Source organism: Corylus avellana, chromosome ca9 (assembly GCF_901000735.1).
Source record: "Corylus avellana chromosome ca9, CavTom2PMs-1.0".
NCBI lineage: Eukaryota > Viridiplantae > Streptophyta > Magnoliopsida > Fagales > Betulaceae > Corylus > Corylus avellana.
The window spans coordinates 21304509-21323779 of NC_081549.1; the positions used below are offsets into that span (position 1 = coordinate 21304509).

A 19271-nucleotide genomic window follows, 5' to 3' on the forward strand; every position below is an offset into this window, starting at 1 on the left:
AATGTAGGCTTGTTTATTAATCAAATTGAACTCATAAAAGCTCGGTTAGACTCATATAAGTTTGTATAATTTTATTTATACTATTTTTAACTTTGTAATATGAACACATTAAGTACTTAAAAAAATTAAAAATGAATTTTATTTGTAATATAATAGATATAACTCAATTGAATGTAATTGTGAATCTAAATATAGACATATGTGTATTTGTGTGTATATAAATGAGTTTATGTGTATGTATAGTGAATGTATATAAATACTAAAAAACAAAGATCAAACTCAAGATTCGATCAATTAATATTTGAGTTAATATCTTTAATTACTCAAATAATAAACCGTAATCATAATTAAATAACTAATCATTAGTATAGATTTACAAAAATAAACAATTATGACATTTTCCTTATATATTGAATGAATGAAGTAACTGAACAACTCATGATTGGTCGTTTGAAAAATAAATGAACAGAACTTGAACAAATTATCTCGCTTGACTCGTGCTTGAAAAAAAATTAAATGAATTGAGCTTAAACATTAAATAGTCAGATCGGCTCGATTACAATCCTACTAATTGACGCTATAAAATACTACTTAATAGGCTTTTATACAAGTGTTATATATATATATATATAATAGCCGAATCATTCTTTAGAGGTAGTCTAGAATTGCAACATGTGACGTGAACCTATTGTTTTTAAAGGTTAAACCGGTTTTTTAAGAGTGAATCGGTCATTAATTAGTGTAATTAATTGCGTTAATTATATTTCAAGAGTTTTTTATATATAAATTATTCAATAAATTAATTATTATTAATGTCCAAATCAAATAAGAAAACAAATTTTATAAATCAAATTATTATGTATTAATACGTTTAGTCAATTTAATATTAATATCAATACGTTTAGGATTCTCAAAAAAAAATGCCATTGGTCATTCTCTCTCTCCATTTCAAATGAACTGGAAAGTATCCAGTTAATTATATTTTATGGGTATTTTTATTTTTTTTACTTTTTGAGTAGATAAAAATATCACTCCACTATAAGTAACTATACTTTTTACTTCATTTAATCCTAATTAATTAATTTTGTATCCTTTTACAAACTCTTACTAATTAATTATCACCACCACACTTCATCATAATTACTCAATGGCATCTCTCGTTAGAGAACAACCCCCCACTTATATACGAGCGCGTCTACGCGTGCTCAGGCGCATGACGAGGTCTATAAATTTCACTTGAAGAGTGGAGAGAATACAGAGAGATGCGAGAGAGAGAGAGGAGAAATGGTTGGACCTCTGAGACCCCAGTTCGTGCTGTTTGGCTCCTCCATAGTTCAGCAAAGTTTCAGAAACGAAGGATGGGGTGCTATTCTTGCTGACTTATATGCTCGTAAGGTAATTTCTTCTACTTTTTCTCCGTTTTTTTTTTTCTGGTTTAAGATACTGTTCGTGTGCTGCCACGGATTCCTCATGTCTGTGTTGTTCAGATTTTATGTGATTGTTAAGGTTGGAATTTTGCTGACAATGTTTGTTGTGGATGTCGAAGATATATTATAAGGTCGTTTGGGATTGCTGTTTTGCGATTTTAAAAATTGTGTTTTTAAATCGCTATTTTTTATAATCGCAAAGGTGTTTAGTAAATAGGTTAAAAAGTAATTTTTTACGAAATATTTGTTATGCGAAATTGTGATTATGATTTAAATTCGCATTTTTTCAAAGAAGCACCTCTATACTGCTTATAGAAATTGTAGATATTTTTCTTATTTTAAATTAAGTGATTTTTAAATCACAATGTCAAACGCCTTACGTTTTGTAATATATTTTAAAAACGCAGATTATTCTTACGAAATCGCAATCCCAAACGCACAATAATTCTACGTGTGTCATTTCAGGCTTCATCTTTCAGTGGGTGGAATTTTTAGTGGCAGAATCCACATGGGTTAATGCATCGCTTTAGTTTGCTTCATTTCAATTCTGTCTGATTGGAAATCCACAATGTTTTTTTTTTTTTTTTTCCCTTTGTGGGTAAAAGTAAATTCCACATAATGATGCCTTGATGTTTTTACAAACGTGGAGAAAATTGTTTTACTCTCCATGGAGGATTTATGAGGAGTTAATATAGAAGATATTGCGTTTATTTTCCTCCTTTTTTTTTTTACAATTGATTGAGATGTGTTAAATTACTATTTGTTCTAAAATCACTCTCCTCACTCACGCGTGGGCTCAAACTTTCCTCTCAACCTCATCAATAAGTGTGTCCAACAAGTGAAATAGGAGATAAATTAGGGATTTTTTAAGTTTGAAATCAGCATCTCTACTTTAATACTATGTTAAATCAAGACTCATTTCCAAAAACTTATGCCGATAGAATAAGGCAAATTTAATTAATATTTTAAGAACATGTGTGTAGAAGCAAGATAATGACTTTTGTCACCCAAGGAAAAAAAATAAAGAAAAAAGATAGTGACTTTTGTTTAAGGTCTTTTGTTGGATAGATCGTGGATTGGACTATTTGGGAACATAATTAAGCACATCCTGTTCTTTTTTATTGAAAAGCAACAGGGACTATGTTGACCCTCTTGTCTCTACCAACAAAAACAAAACAGAAGCAAACATTCATTGAAGAATTTGAAAAATTGCAAAAGCAGCACAATTACTTGAGACCTTTAAGGTCCTAGTGGTGGTTTTGGTGGACTCTCCATTTAACCCTGTTAACCAAGGCGTATGCATGAAGAAACACATTGGTGACATGCACATTAATTTCTTTTTGTTCAAAGAGAATTTATGTAAGATCAGTACTATTAAACTGTCACTTATCATGTTATCTGTTAAATAATCTGGTTCTTGTTATATTTTTTACTTTTAAAAATTTGCCATTTCTGTGTTTTTATGGTGAGTCAGGACAGTTTAAGCATAATTTCCTTTCCTTTCTACTTGATTTTTGAAAACTTTTTTGTACGTATATGACTAAATGCCTTTCTTAGTCTGAGGTTGTTGCCCCCTTAACCATTATAATTGTTATTTTTCTTATAAATTTAGTTCCTCGCCAAGAAAGCCTGTGTCTTCTTTCTTTGTTAATTAATCTCTCTACTTGTCTCAATTAAATTTTGGCTGCTTAATCTTTAGATTGTTATAAGAGGGAGAGATATATGTGATTGACACATTATCTGATTCCAGATTTTCATTAACACTTATCAAAAAAAAGAGGGAGAGATATATGTCATTGACTTCACCTCGTCAATATATATAAAATAATTTTCTCTTATGCTATTTTAAACTATTATTAAAGCCCAGTTTTGAATCAGGCTAATCCTAGTTTTTAGCCTGAGGTTCTTGATATTTCAGTTTGATCTTCTTCCTTTTAATTTTCACAACCCAACACGGCAGTTCCACTACATTTTCATGTGCTATAAGATCAGGCATAAATTGATTTTAGATTCTGAACTCTTTATAGGCAGATATATTGTTGCGAGGATACTCCGGTTGGAATTCAAGGCATGCTCTACAGGTTTTGGATCAAGTTTTTCCAAAGGTAATGTATGTTTCATCACTTCATACTTGAAGATTATACTGTATTCATTCCTGTCAATACCAGGAAATTGACTTTTATTGCCAGTAGCCAATCCATACTCCAATCAGGGAAAAAAAAAAGAAAAAAAAGACAATCCACATTTCATAAGTAGCTGTAACAACAAACTAGTGGATTAAGTAGTCCATAGTTCATATGAACCTCACTCATCACAGGGCTGAAGTTGCCACGAAATGAGCTGGGATTTACTGAGAACATCCATCTAAAGTTGATTTCTTAGCCAAAGAGGGTCGGACATGGTTGAACTTGTAAAACTCCATGGATCTCTTGTTTATCTAGGTTAAGCTTTTGCACAATGTCATGTGATTGCCAGCGTTTGGGCATGTAGGGCATTCCCTCCTACTATTGTACTTCTCTTTCTTTCTTTCTTTTTTGTTCCATTTAATTCTTTTTGGAATCTAATACTACACTTTTTTTTTTTCGTTTGTTATTATGTTAGGATGCTGCCATACAACCTTCTTTGGTGATTGTCTATTTTGGCGATAATGATTCAATGCTCCCTCATCCATCTGGCCTAGGTCCTCATGTACCTCTTCCTGAGTATATCGAAAATATGAGGAAGATTGCTCTCCATCTAAAGGTATCTCTCCAGGGCTATTGCAGTATTTATTGCTATTTGAATAGTTGGAATACTTTGATTTTTTGTTCAACTTTTTTCTGGTATAAATTTGTTGTCCTATGCCTTTGAACAAACATGAATTCTCCCTTGGTGATGTTATGAGTTGTGTATGAACAAAAATTCCTTTGGTTGGCAGAGCCTCTCTGAGAAGACTCGCATTATCTTTCTTAGTGCTCCTCCTGTCAGTGAGGAACAAATTTGTGAAACATTTAGGTGCTTATGCTGTAAACTTTGTATTTCTTCCCTTTCACGTGGGAGTTACTCAGTTCTAATAGCACATATTTTGATTGAAAACAGTCTCAAATTGGTAGAGCTGCATCGGACAAATGAGTCCTGCAGAATATATTCAGAAGCTTGTTTAGAGCTGTGCAGGGAGATGGACATCAAGGCCATTGATCTATGGACCGTCATTCAAAAAAGAGATGATTGGTTGACTGCAAGCTTTACGTGAGTTTGCTTTCACATGTGATACTTTGTGCTTCCACTTGAATGGAAGCAGATTAAACATGAATATCAAAATCTTTGGTGCTAGTAAATGTTTTCTTCAAACTTACATTACATACATGCCTTCTTCAGGGATGGAATTCACTTATCCTCTGAGGGGAGTAAGACAGTAGTGAAGGAAATAATGAAGGTCCTTAGTGAGGCAGACTGGGAACCAAGTCTACACTGGAAGTCACTGCCTGCTGAATTTGCAGAGGATCCACCCTATGTTCCAGTTAGTCCTGATGGCAAGGCAAAACTATGAATATCTCTGACACCAGCTTCTATGGAAATAAGCAATGGGAATTGGAAACGAATAAAACAAACCATTTTCAGGCCACATCCGTGAGTATTATTAATAGTGTGACATGTGGAAGTATACAAGAAGTTTTTTGGTTACAGCTTGATGATGGCTTGCATTTTCACTGTACTTTCTCAGTGTTGTTTAGTCATCTTATATTTTAGCAGTAAACTTTGCCAAGACAGAAAATGTCTCTTTAATGTACAACTAGTAAGAACAGTTCAGTATCGTGGCAGTTTTATAGATTGGGTTGGAAAAAATTCCTGACGTGTTTATTTTTTTTTTAGTTTGAAAGATTAAAGATAACCCAAGTACCTTGCTTTCGTGGAGGGTAGCACATACAGAAACACAATATTTAGTTAACTTATTAGTTTCTAACTTTACCAAGTCTTCAAATTAGACTTTAATGCGCAATTTTTTTTTTTTTTTTTTGATATGTCCGTACAAGAGGGGAGAGTGGGGGATTCGAACTAGTAACCTCCGCTTCATTAGGCGTGGTCCTAGCCGATTGAGCTACCTCTTCAAATTAGACTTTAATGCGCAATTGGTAAGAGGAGAAAAGAGGTAAAAAGGAGAGCGAGAATCATATCCTTAGAAAAGGCAAACGTTTATATTATATGTTTTATTTTGGCTTTTAATGGGTTTGAAAGCAGTTACTGGCGAATAAAAATATAAGAAATTATGTCAGGATCACGTGTGCTTTAGGGTCATTTTGGTTTTAAAATCGCAGTTTTCAATTTGATAGATTTGATACACAAGTTTGGCCTCGGCGTAAATGCGAGACCTTTGTCCACTTTTCCATTAAATAGATGACATAATCTCAAAAAAAAAAAATTGGCCCTTATATTAAAAATTTTAAATAAATGAAAAACAAAAAACCTGATACACTTGATATCCGAACATGGTAAAATCGGAAGATAAATAATGCAAGCTTTTAGAACAGGCCATGCTAAGCTAGAATTCAGAATCAACCCTCCTCGGCACAAAGACGTTTCTTCTAATCAGCTTTCTAATACTTTTTCATCAAATAATATTTAAAACTTAATAGAAGGCAAATAATGCACACAAAATATGAACATAAAATGGATGCCCATACAACTTTTTGTGATCAATGGCTATATTACATCAAGATTAGTTTCTCAAAACCCAGTTCCCAAATTGCAGAGGATATCTCAGTTACATGGCCAAGCCAAATGTATAAAACAAGTAAAACAAAGGAATAATACATACAAAAAGGGGGGGGAACAACCAGAAACAATAGCCGCATCAGCAGCACTCACCCTGCCGCCCCCGCCCACAGTAACCCAAATCAACTCAGATGACATCTGAGTACTTCTCTGACCTTTCAAATCTGACCTTTCAACGCAGCACAAAACTAGGCCATACACATCCTCTATGAAAATGACTCCAAAAGAGAGAATGAAACTGAGAATTCTGATGCCCTCCAGGTGGGTGCACGCTCTTCTAGGCAAACATACCTTAACTAGAAAGTTGGAACCTGCCGCTGGGTTTTCTTCTTCTCCATCCCTAAAATTTCCAAGGAAACAACATAAGATTCTCAGGTTCAAAAGAGGCATGGCACGCCAGTCAAGAAGAACAATAAAAACAACAAGGTCAGCGCAGGAAACTTACAAAGGCAGCATAATACCCAAAGGTCAATCCCGCCAGAACGACAAATGCAATTTGAAACACGTTATACCTGCAATGCAACAATTAATATTCCAAAGAATCAGTAGATCATTCATGCCAAATCAGAAATAATTAGTGTATAAAACCAGTATAACTCACTTGTACAAATATTTAATTCCACGAAGAGATTGTAGCGTGTGGCCAAATATTTCCTGTGCTGCAGTCGCTTGAGCATAGTATGCAAATGCAGTGGAGCAGAATTGAATCACACTGAAATACGAGAAAGCAAAATCAAAATGATTTTCAATGTAATGATAGTAACATGACTGCCTATAGCCATGTTCAAGAATTAACTCCTTTAAAGATATTTCTTTTGACTGATGGAAAATTGATATCTTACCTTAAAAGCTACAAATTTAAGAACATGCAGATTCAATACTGTTATGACATGAATAGAGATAAGAGCAATATGCCAAACATTATCATGGTACAAAAAATCAAATACTTGAACAATAAGTGGGATAACTTGAATCAGGAAGATTTGTAAGAGCAGTTTTCCAGAGTTACTAGCTCAAAAAAGTCATCTATTTCGAGGAAACACAGCCCTGTAGTAAATGATGACCAAGGGCTAGTCCTCAGCTACTCCTACAATAGAAATAATTATGCAAATGGGAAATGCAAAGGACCAAAGATGCTAACCTGATGGAGCAAAGGAGAATAAGACCAACATTAAATAGAAAAGAGTTCATAAGAGTGGCTCCCCACCTGTGAACAGATGAATTCAATTGATGAGCAATCACTGTGAGTGTCAGCCGAAAGTGACAAAACAAATACAGAAAAAACAAAATGCTAATTCAACAAAATCCATTACTTCATGGGGTGAATTGTAATGAAAACAAATCTGAGACCAAGCATCATTGCTCCAGCAATCACTGCAAGCAGAAGGTAAAAGCAGAAGAATGCAAATGCTGCGGTACCCAGAAGACCTGATTAAGTAGCAGAGTAAATATATTAAAATAACATTCATTGTGTAAAAGGAAAATGTTATATTAGGAAAAAAAATTATTATCCAAAGTTACCCCAGAGATCGTCCAGCTTGATGAAAACCTCATTCAGAAAAGGAGAAAGAGGCGGGTTAATCAACAGATAAATAACAATATGTGCAACCCAAGCCACTGAAACAATCAACCTGGTAAACAAGCAGTAAGAAACCTTAGGTTTACTCATAATCCAAATCAGAATAGTGGATTAGACTCACAAAATCACGCATAATAGTATCAAAATAAATAAATGACAATTTTATATCAAATCTGAAGCCACTTTATCTCAATCAGGGCTATAAAACCTATTGATCAGATGATTGTTTTTAGTTAAATTCTTGGCTATTGCTAAAACCATCAATGGAAGCTCATACTTAAATGTTTTAGTTACATGATGGTTTCATCAATACAATCTGCCGTTCCTCAAGCAGAAAAGAAACCATGGTATTCATCAGAATAATAAAACCGCTGATGTCAGTACTTACCCTAAAATTCCCAACACAAATTTTGCCAAGTACCCAAGAACAGTCAAAGCCCAAGTGGTCTCAGCCTGAATTCAAGATGTAAATTACTAACAGAATGAGAAAAACAAGAAAAACAGGTCACATAATTGACAACCGTCACCTTTTCTCCTTGAGGGTACATCTCTTCCAGAAGCTTTACATCTTCTTCCAACTGGTGCAACTCCTGCAAGATTTCCAAGCACAATAAATATTCCACTCACCAAAAAGAGGGAAGAGCCCTCAAAAGTTCAGTAGGTATATGTTTCCCCCACCATGACAAGAATAACATGCATCTAAGCCTTATACCTAGAGTATGGGGATTCTCAAGGATCCAAACATGATAAGTTGTACTTAGTACATACATAAAAACCCAATGCCAAGTGTCAAACAAACTTCTATAAATACTGAAGGTTTCAATCTACCTTTCCTACTGCCTTCACATTTTTACGCCACTTTCGACCCTTAGAACCACTTCTTTCCTCTTGATGGAGTGCATCAGCTGCTTTCTTCAATTCTCTCGCCTTTTTACCTAGTTCTGTTGCTTCCTACATGTACATCAATAGCAACTATCCATAAACAACCACAACATGAAATTCAATTATGGCAGAACTTTACAAACACGAGAGTAGAAATCTTTATTTGTCTATATAATACACTACAAGAGCACCTTGATGTACTGTGAGCGAGTAATAACAGCCTTTGGACGCCGGACGAATGAAAATATAAGTCCCAATGGCAGACAGGCAATACCAACACCACCAAATATCTGGATAGATTACGAGGAAAAATAAATTTTAAGATAAGTGGAAACATAGAAAATGAAACAATGTTTCTTTAAAACAGGCTAAAATTGATCAAATATGACACGTGTTGTTCATAGGGACCATTTATAAAGTAACAATACTTGCAGATAAAGCATCAGACCTTTAATGAGATACTTATGCCTAATTCAACATTTTAACTCACCTCTCAGCCATTCATATTCATTACATAAAGAAACACAATGAGGGTATGTCAACTTTGGAGATTACATCCAGGTGTAACTACAAGAGAGTGATTTCAGTATTAAGTGAAAAGTTCTCAGTTTTCAAGGATGAACTTACGGCGAAAAGTACAGATCCAACAATGGTAGCAAGAGCAACGACGTATTCCGGAAAGGTAGTGCGCATAGTCCATGTTTTCTCCGAAGAAGCACTTGCAGAATATGCAGAGCACTGTGAAAAGTGGGATAAAACAAGGAAAAAAAATGCACCAGAATGAGAAAGGGAATTATTAACTTCACCATGCAAGTAATATGCCATATGACACCTTCAAAAGCTGAAAAAGAACTAACAGAAATAATAGATTCTCAAAATAATAGAACCAATCAAATATATAGGAAGTTGGTAAGTGGAAACAGAACCTGGTGTGTGCCTCCAATACACTGTTGTCCACTATTGAAGTCCCACGTAGTAGGGAAGGAAGTTGTGGATGAAGAAAGGTGCATAACATTGAAGTCCACCTTTCCAACTAGCCCTAATATGTCATCAAAGTGTAAAATAACAGTTAGATAGGCTTATAAGTATTCCACACAGACATTGTGTGGGAGTGTGTGTGTGTGTGTGTGTGTGCGTGTGTGTGAGGGAGAGAGAGAGAGAGAGAGGAACCAACAACTAATGTTGTGAATTGACAAAAGCGCAAGCAAGCAAGCAAGAATCTCAAACATCAAAAGAGGAGAAGGAACAGAAGGGGGGATTACACTTGACTTAATGTGACAAAGAAACGCTAAAGGACTACTTTTCAACTAACAGATGGAGTTTCCAAGAAATTGTTCATCAATTCCATGTCTTAAACATCATATATAAATCTACACACAAAATCAATAATGGTATCCTGTTACAAAGAGATATGTTATGAAATGGGTCAGTTAAATTCTCTGAATTTGTCAATGAGAATGTCAATAATATCAGAAAAGGATTCTAAAGAATAAACAAGCTTATCTAAATCCTCAAGCATGTGTATAGCTCTAAAAGGAGCTCCATAAACATTGATATTTTATAGATTATAAAGATTATGAAGAAGCACATGATGAACAACCACTTCATCTAAGTCTGTAGTCTGCAACCACTATGTCAAAATAAATCCATCTAACATTTTGGCAAAGAACTTTTACTTAACTACTGTAATATTCTCCTGACTCAAACTCCTGGTTCTGAAAGCTAAATAAGTTGCCAATTTAACCCAGAAACAGATTCATGATAACTCTTAACCCAACATTTTTTGGGTGAAAGAAAATGCATTCAAACGCACATACATACACAAAGATAACGCAAAAGGACCTATGACCAAACTAGAAATGAATGTTTAAATAACATCCTATGGCATTAGAGCTGAAAAACAACCAAGTTAAAATGGCTTGCAACAACCTGATTGTGATCAGCAATAAGGATATGAACTATTTAATTCCCCAAAATGCTATTCGTATGTGATCACTGTAGCTCAAATCAACAACCAGATTTTGTTCTAAACTAACCGTATAAAATGCCAAGCACGAGACCGCACACGATCGCCGTCGTCACTACCCATAGCAACGCGCTTTTGATCCTCTTACCAATACTCCTACACGCACATACCAACACCAACACCAAAACCCAAAAACCAAAAATAATGATTAATTAACAAATTCCCGTACAATATTAAACATTTGAAACCCTAGAAGTACCTACTTGTCCTGGTCCCCTTCGTAGTAGAACATGGCGAAGGGGATAATGAAGAAAACGAGCACGGCGTCGAGGATATAGATGGCAAGCCACAGATCCTTCATCGGGAGGGTGAGATTACACGCGCCATTGTATATCGCGTGCTGGCACGCCTGCCGGTTGGCCACGTCGGCCGGTAGCATCAGTATCGAGATCGCGGCAACGGAGAGCCCCAAAACTACCACGAATTTGGGGAAATAGGCCTGGTTCGCGTCATCTGGGTGCTGGTAGTTGACGAGGAGGTAGACATTGAAGATGAAGACGAGGACGCACACAACTATGGCGACGATTACGAGAGCGAGGTTGAAATCCCCCATCGCTTCGAGCTCCGAATTCGAACCCTATCGAATCGAAGAGATCGAGAGGGAGATACAGAGACAGATTGAGAAATGTAGGGCTTCTTCTTCTTCTTCTTCTTCTTCTTTTTTTTTTTTTTTTTTTTTTTTTTTTGCTGAATGGGGCTTCGTAGATCTGGTTTTGCTTCGAGACCCAAATGTTTAAGGAAAGAGAAAAAGAGGAAAGTGGTCGGGCTCCGGTGAGGTCGTTTCTTGGGGAGGATGCGTAGGGGAAATTACGGTATTGTCTTTGAACAAATGGGAAAATGACGACGTGCTGTGAGTGTGGTGAGGGGAGGTGGTTTGGGTTTAATGGAAAATGGACATTTCCGCTGTGATAAAGAACGAAACAGCCTGTCAAAACGAGGCGAGGGGGTGTTATGATTTTCAACGTTGAGAAGACATGTATGTAATAAGAGCGGCTCGTCGTAAGCTCCGCGGCAAACAGAGCGTGACATAAAACTCCTATGTGTCTAACACGGTCCATATTCTATTTTAAAATGCCATAAAACATACCCAAATTTTATTATAATTTTTAAAATGATTTAGAGACTTAACACGAAATTAATAAATTATAATTTTGTCATATAAATTAAAATTGATTTTCTTATAATTAAAAAAACCCTAAAATGCTAAGGGTGCGTTTGAAATTGTGATTTCGCAAGAATAATCTGTGTTTTTAAAAAATATTGCTAAACATAAGCGTTTGATATTGCAATTTAAAAAGCATTTAATTTAAAATATGAAAAAAAATCTGCGATTTCAATAAGTAAGTTAGGGATACTTATTTAAAAAAATGTGAATTTAAACCAAAATTATGAATTCACGTAACAAATATTTAATAAAAAATACGTTTTAATATGTTTTACCAAACACCTTTGCGATTTTAAAAAGTAACGATTTCAAAAACGTTATTTTTAAAATCGTACTTATTAAAACCGCAATCTCAAACGAACTCTAAATTCATATACATTTTTTGGTTATATCAAAGTATTTTTTAAAATTCATAAATTATTACTTTTCTTTTTTTAAGTTCATGTACAAATTCAGGTTGTTTATTAAATATACAAGTCATCTTGTGTCACTTGTTTATTCAAATGAGTTGTGTCAAGGTTAAAGGGTTTTACTCGTTTTACTAAATGTGCCGTGTTCAAGTTAACCCATATCAGATTGACTATGAGTTGACCCGATCAAAACTCTACACGCTAACACGAATTGTCAATCATACTACTTATAAAGACGAAAGTCATCTCTTTCTTTCTCTCTACCCGAGTTGTAAGAAGAAAATTATAAGAAAAATAACAGATACGATAATTCTATCAATCATTTATTTAATAAGATTGATGTGACACTTTTAACTAATTATTTAATTAATTATTGATAAATAATAATAATTAAAAAAAATCAAACAGATAATTTTGTATGTCACATCAACATTGTTAAACAATTATAAATTAAAAATATAGAATTTGGCATTAGTCAAAGTTATAAAGCAAAACAACATTGAGGTTGGGTCATTTGTAGTCTACATTGTTTGTACCACTAAATGATCAAGCTTCTATTTGTAATTTTGTATCACAGTATGCTGATGGTGGTCATTACTACTTGGTGTAAAATCATCTTCCGTCAAGTTACATTTATATTTTATTAATGATAATTGAATTGTGTTGAATTAATTAATCATATATTTGTTGAATTAATTAGTCATATATTTTAATATTTTTAATAAATTTATTTTCAACTCTATCTTTTAATTTGGTTCCCTATAAATCAAAAGTTTGACTCATGTGTTGTGTTTAACTGATGTAGTACGCCAATGAGTAACTCAATCGGCTGTGAACCACGCTTTATGAAATAGAAGTCATTAGTTCGAATCCCCCTCCTCCTTCCCTTGTTTGGACATGTCAAAAAAAAGAACTCATGCAATGATGTCGTTGTAGTTTTGCAGGTCTAGTACGAGGTGTTTTCTTTTCAAACTACTCGAAATAATTTTCCCCTTTCCTTTTACCTTCAATGAATAAATGAATAAAATAAAAATAATAATAATAATAACAAAATTAAAAAAAAAAATGTTGCATGAATCATTGATATGTGATTGGAAATACAAAGGTGTATTAGATCCTTTAATAAGTATCATAGTGTTATTTTCTTTCTCTTATTTTCATTATGCATGTTTTCGGTCAATCCCAATAAGCTTAAACTTGTATGAATTATTAATTTAAATGAGAGATAAAATAGAAATATAAGGTTTGAACTTAAAATATTTATTTTGATGCCATGTTAAATTATAATTTATCTCTAAAGTTTAAGTTGATAAAAAAATATTACGCTTAAATGATTTCCGGAAAATGTTTTCCATATTTTCAGATGTTTGATGCGTCGTAAAATAATAGTCAACAGAAAATATTTTCTCTTTGACCAAAAATTTTTCTTTAATTTTTGGAAAATAGTTTATATTTTTTAAAACTGTAAATCATTTTCCGAGTTTGAGCATCTTATTCTCAAATCGACGAACCCTGCCAAGACTTGCCCAGGACCCTGTCGAGACTTGACAATTGGATCTGCCCGGGACTCGCCCTAGACCCGACGTCGGAAAATATTTTCGGTGAAAAACATTTTCCTGGAAAATGATCTCTTAGAAAAACATTTTTCGGTATTTGACATGTACGAAAAATCAGGCGGGCTCCAGGTCGGGTCCTCAATGTCGGAAAATGTTTTCAGCAAAAAACATTTTCCTGTAAAATATTTTCCAATATTTTGTGTGTACGGAAAATCATATTAAAATATAAATTACAAAAATGTCCTTGTCGGGTCCTGGGCAAGTCCCAAAAGGTTAGGCGGGGTCCAGGCGAGTTGTAGTAGGGTCCTTACGGGACTCGGTTATGATACCTCTAAGACTTGGTCAGGATATTTTTGTAATTTAAAGTTTAATATTATTGAATGAATATATATATTGTGACTTTCCATACACCCTAAACACCGTAAAATGTTTACAGGAAATCTTTTTATGTTGAAAATATTTTTCAACGAAAAGCATTTTACGTCGATATAAACGGAGTATTAGGTTTGATATTTTAATTAATACTTTAACAATTGTGATTGTCATCACATCAAGTCATAAAATCAACCTCTTGGTTGTGAGAGCTTTGAGCCTACATGGTATCATGCCATTGCTGTAACAACTAAGAAAAGAGTTAGTCATATCAATGCTATCGCTTTAAAATAACTAGTTAATTTAGAGTTTTCCTATAATCAACTATAAAGCTCAGTATCACATAATAATAAATCAATGTGGGACTTTAATACATGTAAATGTCTTTATAAACACCTTGTTCTAGTACAATATTGTGTTATTCGGTTGCTTTAATACCACTTATAACGATATAAAAAAAAACGTTGGATGCACCTGCTCTATCATTTTAAAATGACTAATCAATTTGAAACTTCCTTATAATCAATTATAAAAGCCGAATCTCACCTAATAATGAACAAATGTGAAATTCAACACATATGAGTAAATGTATTTATAAATCACATGCTTTATTTTAATATTATGTTAAATCACTATTTATCTCAAAATTTTAAATTAATAAATAAAATATTGAATTTGATATTCACTTAATATTATAACAATGGTGATTGTCATCACACTGGGTCGTAAATCAGCCTCCTGGTTTTGAGAGCTTGGGGCTTACAGGGTATCATATGTACCATTGCTATAACAATTAAGAAAAGTGTTATCTTGAGATGTAACACCTATGAATATCTTTATAGACCATCTATTATAGTATCACATGGTGTTATTAGGTTGTTCTATTACAATTTGTAATGATTTAGGACTATCATTTCAAAATGATTAATCAATTTAAAATTTATTTAGAATTGCTTATAAAAATTGAATCTCGCCTAATAATGAACCAATATAAAACTCAACACCTATAAATGTCTTTATAAACCACTCGCTTTATGTGAGCTACTCGGAGTGTTACAACAACATTAACAACAATTAAAATGAAGGCGACACAAATGATGAGGGTAGCAAGAGTCAATCTCGAAATTTCGATAATAAAAGTCCAAAATAATGCTCAAAAATTTAAATACAATACATATGCATGCCAATTTGAAATTTTTTTATATTTACTTAAATAAAAGCCGAATCTCGCCTAATAATGAACCAATGTGAAACTTAATATTTATGAATGTCTTTATAAATCACCCGCTTTATGTGAGCTGCTCAAAGTGTTACAATTGCGGTGTTACAACAACATTAACAACAATCAAAACGAAGGCGACACAAATGATGAGGGTAGGAAGAGTCAATCTCGAAAATTCTATAATTTAAGTCCAAAAATAATGGTCACAAATGAAAATACAATGCATGCATGGCAAGTTATAATTTAAAATATCCCTCAATATTTCATTAAATCACAACTCTAAAGACAAGATAAAATTACAAGACATGTTTACCATAAAAAAACATTACATAAAATAGAATCATAAGAGGAGGTGCTTGTTAATTGTTATATCTTGAGAGAAGTCCGGAGTATGTACCATCCTTTCATGCAAGCGACAGCAACCTTCTCTCCTTGTTTGAGAAGGACATTCTTCGCTTTCTTCTTTGCCTTCTCTAGTTGCCCCCCCATCTGGATTCAGGATTGAATGAGGTGGTGATTCTCTCCCTCCTTTAATTACTCTCTCTCTCTATTATTATTATTATTATTATTTATTTTTTATCTTCCATACCCGTCTGGATTCCAACCTGTAATGTCACCACCTTGACCCATTCTCCTTAAAATACGAGTTTGCATTATTAGTGAATTCTAGAAAGGACAAAATTTCTTCCAAACGAATTCGAAATAAATTTATTTTAATCTATTTTAATAAATGTCAAGTGTCTTATAATATATTTGACTTCCTAGATTAGGGATCCTGCTTCTATGCTATAGTTTTCATTACCGCATAGATGCGATTGCACCGTTTTGGGCAGTGAAAAAGTAGATTTTAAAAAATAATAATAATAACTCATTAAAAATTATTAAAAAAAAAAAAGGAAAAAAATGGGATAGTTGGCCACCCCATTTTGGCCAAGGAGGTGACTGGAGCCACCTCCCATGGCTGGTCTGGGGGTGGACGAGCCACCCTCATGGCCTTTGGGGTGGTCCGACCACAACAAAAAGGCCAGAAGGGAAAAAAAAAAATCATTTGGGGATGGCCATTTTTGGGGGTGGCCGGACCACCCCCAAGGGCCATGGGGTAGTCGAAACCACCCCCATACCTGCCGCAAGCCACCCTCGCTTGGCCTGGGGGTGGTTTCGGCCACCCTCAAATGATTTATTTATTTTTGGTCGGGGCCACCCCCAAAGGTATTGGGGTTGGTTCATCCACCCCCAGACCGGCCATAGGAGGTGGCTCCAGCCACCCCCTTGGCTAAAATGGGGTGGCCGACCACCAAATTTTTCTTTTTTGTTTTTGTTTTTTAATTATTATTATTATTATTTTTTTATAATTTGTAATTTTTAATGAGTTTTTAATTTTTTATTTAAAAAAAAACATACTTTTTCATTGCTTGAAACGGTACCGTTTTGGGCAACCGCATCTATGCGGACTACCGCATTGAAGCCAGATCCCTAGATTAGTAAAATGGTAATAAATGATTGTTAAAAATGTTAAAGAAAATACGTGTATCCAACATGTTAGAGTACACTTGGCATTCATTAGAGTGAGTTAGAAAACATTTTCTCTAAACTTGTTTGGAAATTTTTGCCCATTCCCATCTTTTAAGGACATATGATGATGGTTAGTTTTTAATAACACATTTTTGATATTTTTGAAATATAAAAACTAATTTTCGGTTGAAAACAAGGGGAAATTAATCTGTATCTAAATGTATATTTCTTATTTTTTCACATATGTTTGTTAATGTTTTTTTAGTTTTGGAAAATGATAAAGGCACAGTTTAAACTCAACTTTGGCCCAATTTTTCCCTTAAGTTAATTTTTTTTTTTTTAAAAAAAAAAAACCTGCATGTGGAGGAGAGAGACCCTTAAATAGAGAGAGAAAGAGATATTTGGTCTAAAAGTTAGGTCAAAATTGAGTTTAAGTTGTCCCTAAGAGGTAGCTCAATCGGCTGGGACCATAATGAAGTGGAGGTTACTAGTTCGAATCCCCCCTTCTTGTGCGGACATGTAAAAAAAAAAAAAAAAATTTGAGTATAAGTTATTAATGTATCATACCCGTTAATTTTTGTTTGAAATGATGTTGTGAGGCTATCTAGATTCCTATCATTTAACATGTCATAAAAGTAGTTTCGGAGAATGAGAAAGTTGTATCAATCAATCGAGAAGCCACAAAGGTTTTTAACAATTATTGAATTCAAACACTTTGTCATAATTCAAAAAATCACTTTTTGTTTTGTTTTTTCTTTTACTTCTTAAAAGTAGTTTTTTTAAAAGAACACAATTAAAAGCATATCCAAAACAACAAAATTAAAAGCATATCCAAAGGAGTCTCATTAATGATTGTTGTTGGATCTACTCAAGACACATTGTATAAGTAATTCTATAAGTTATTTATTTATTTATTTTTTTAATTTTTTTTAACTAAAATTACCATTTGATTAAAATTTAATAATAATAAATCATAAATTCAATTGTGATTTTAAGAGACACAACATTTTTAAAGGGACAATCTAGTTTAATAAGTGTCAAGTGTCATCTCTCACATGTTTTCTTTAGGAGAAACTTCACTTATTCCCCTCAAACTTTCACGCTTTTTGCAGACACCCACCCATTGTTAAAAAACTCTCACTTTCATGTATCAAAATTTTAGTTTCGTTCACTTTGCCCATTTCGTTAGGATTTTCTGTGAAATCCTAACGGACCAGTGTTAAATAACTAAAATATTCTTATTTTTTTATTAAAAAATACATTTTAAAAAAAAACTCTTGACCGTGGGTTTACCCGTGGATTTAACCCACCTGTATTATGACCCACATGTCATATTATTATTATTATATTAAAAAAAAAAGAAAAAGATGGGTATTGACCCATCGGCAGGGCACTTGTGACCCTCGGTGGGTCTTGTGACCTCGTTGCCGGGGGTCACTTTGTGAACCGCTGGTGGGTCATAAACCCCTGGCAACGGGGTTCACTTTCTTTCTTTTTCTTTTTATTTTTTATTTTTTTAAAATTTTTAATTTTTATTAATATAATAATTTTTTATTTATAAATAAGGGTAAATTTGAAATTTTTTAAAAAATTAGGGGTATAAAGGACTTTTACTCATTTGACTGTTTGATTTAACTGCAAAATCATAACGGAAGGGGCAAAGTGAAAGAAAATAAAAATTTGATACATTAAAGTGAGAGTTTTTGAACAATGGAAGGGTGCCTGCAAAAAGAGCGAAAATTTAGGGGAAGTAAGTGAAGTTTTTCATTTTCTTTAATATTTTGAAGTTTTAACAGTTATTTATTTCAATTCTATTAACCTAGGAAGCCAAACATTAATTTTTGAGAAATCTAAACAAGTAAGATGACACTTGACACTTATTATAATAGGTTGAAGAAAATTTTATTCAAACTAATTTGAAAAAAATTTGTGTCATTTTTAACACAGCATAAAGAAACACAAAAAGATTTCTTACATTACTCCACACTGTATAGCTTATTTATTTATTTATTTTATTAAGAAACTATTTAAAAGTAGTACCCAATATTTTGCATGCAAATAACTCTAGTATGAACGTTCGTTTAAAATTAACTGTTCAATTAAAGTTGTTCCACATAATCTAAATCTAACTTTTAAATTAGAGACTGTTTGACAATTAAATCCCAAAAGTAATTTATTTGTACGTGGATCTTTAAAGGGAATATTAATCCAATTCTTTTATCCCACGTTTGAATTAAAAATTTAAAGTGAAAAAGCAAAAAGAAGAAGAAAAAGATTTTTTTTTTCTTCTTCAAAGAGACGGCCAACTAACAAAAGATGATTGCCTTCATCAAGCTATCTAATCCTAATAACGATAAATTATTATTAT

The 19271-nt window shown here is 33.3% G+C and overlaps 2 protein-coding genes across 2 annotated transcripts; one reads left to right on the forward strand and one right to left on the reverse strand.

Annotated features, from left to right (window-relative positions):
- Positions 1-1209: 1209 nt before the first annotated feature.
- LOC132192160 (GDSL esterase/lipase WDL1-like) lies at positions 1210-5259 on the forward strand. The gene is made up of 6 exons (XM_059607412.1): positions 1210-1395; positions 3455-3532; positions 4029-4169; positions 4345-4421; positions 4506-4655; positions 4785-5259. Exons 1-6 carry the CDS (start codon positions 1285-1287, stop codon positions 4954-4956), a joined length of 729 nt encoding a protein of 242 aa, XP_059463395.1. The 5' UTR covers positions 1210-1284; the 3' UTR covers positions 4957-5259.
- An 805-nt stretch (positions 5260-6064) lies between these two features.
- LOC132191882 (LIMR family protein At5g01460) lies at positions 6065-11631 on the reverse strand. Its single transcript, XM_059607003.1, has 14 exons — positions 10870-11631; positions 10677-10762; positions 9567-9679; positions 9268-9378; positions 8832-8930; positions 8587-8709; positions 8286-8348; positions 8147-8211; positions 7701-7810; positions 7493-7607; positions 7321-7386; positions 6781-6891; positions 6625-6691; positions 6065-6519 (listed from the first exon to the last, which is right to left on the reverse strand). The coding sequence occupies exons 1-14, from the start codon at positions 11217-11219 to the stop codon at positions 6472-6474; spliced, it is 1527 nt and encodes a 508-aa protein (XP_059462986.1). The 5' UTR covers positions 11220-11631; the 3' UTR covers positions 6065-6471.
- Between the last annotated feature and the right edge of the window lie 7640 nt (positions 11632-19271).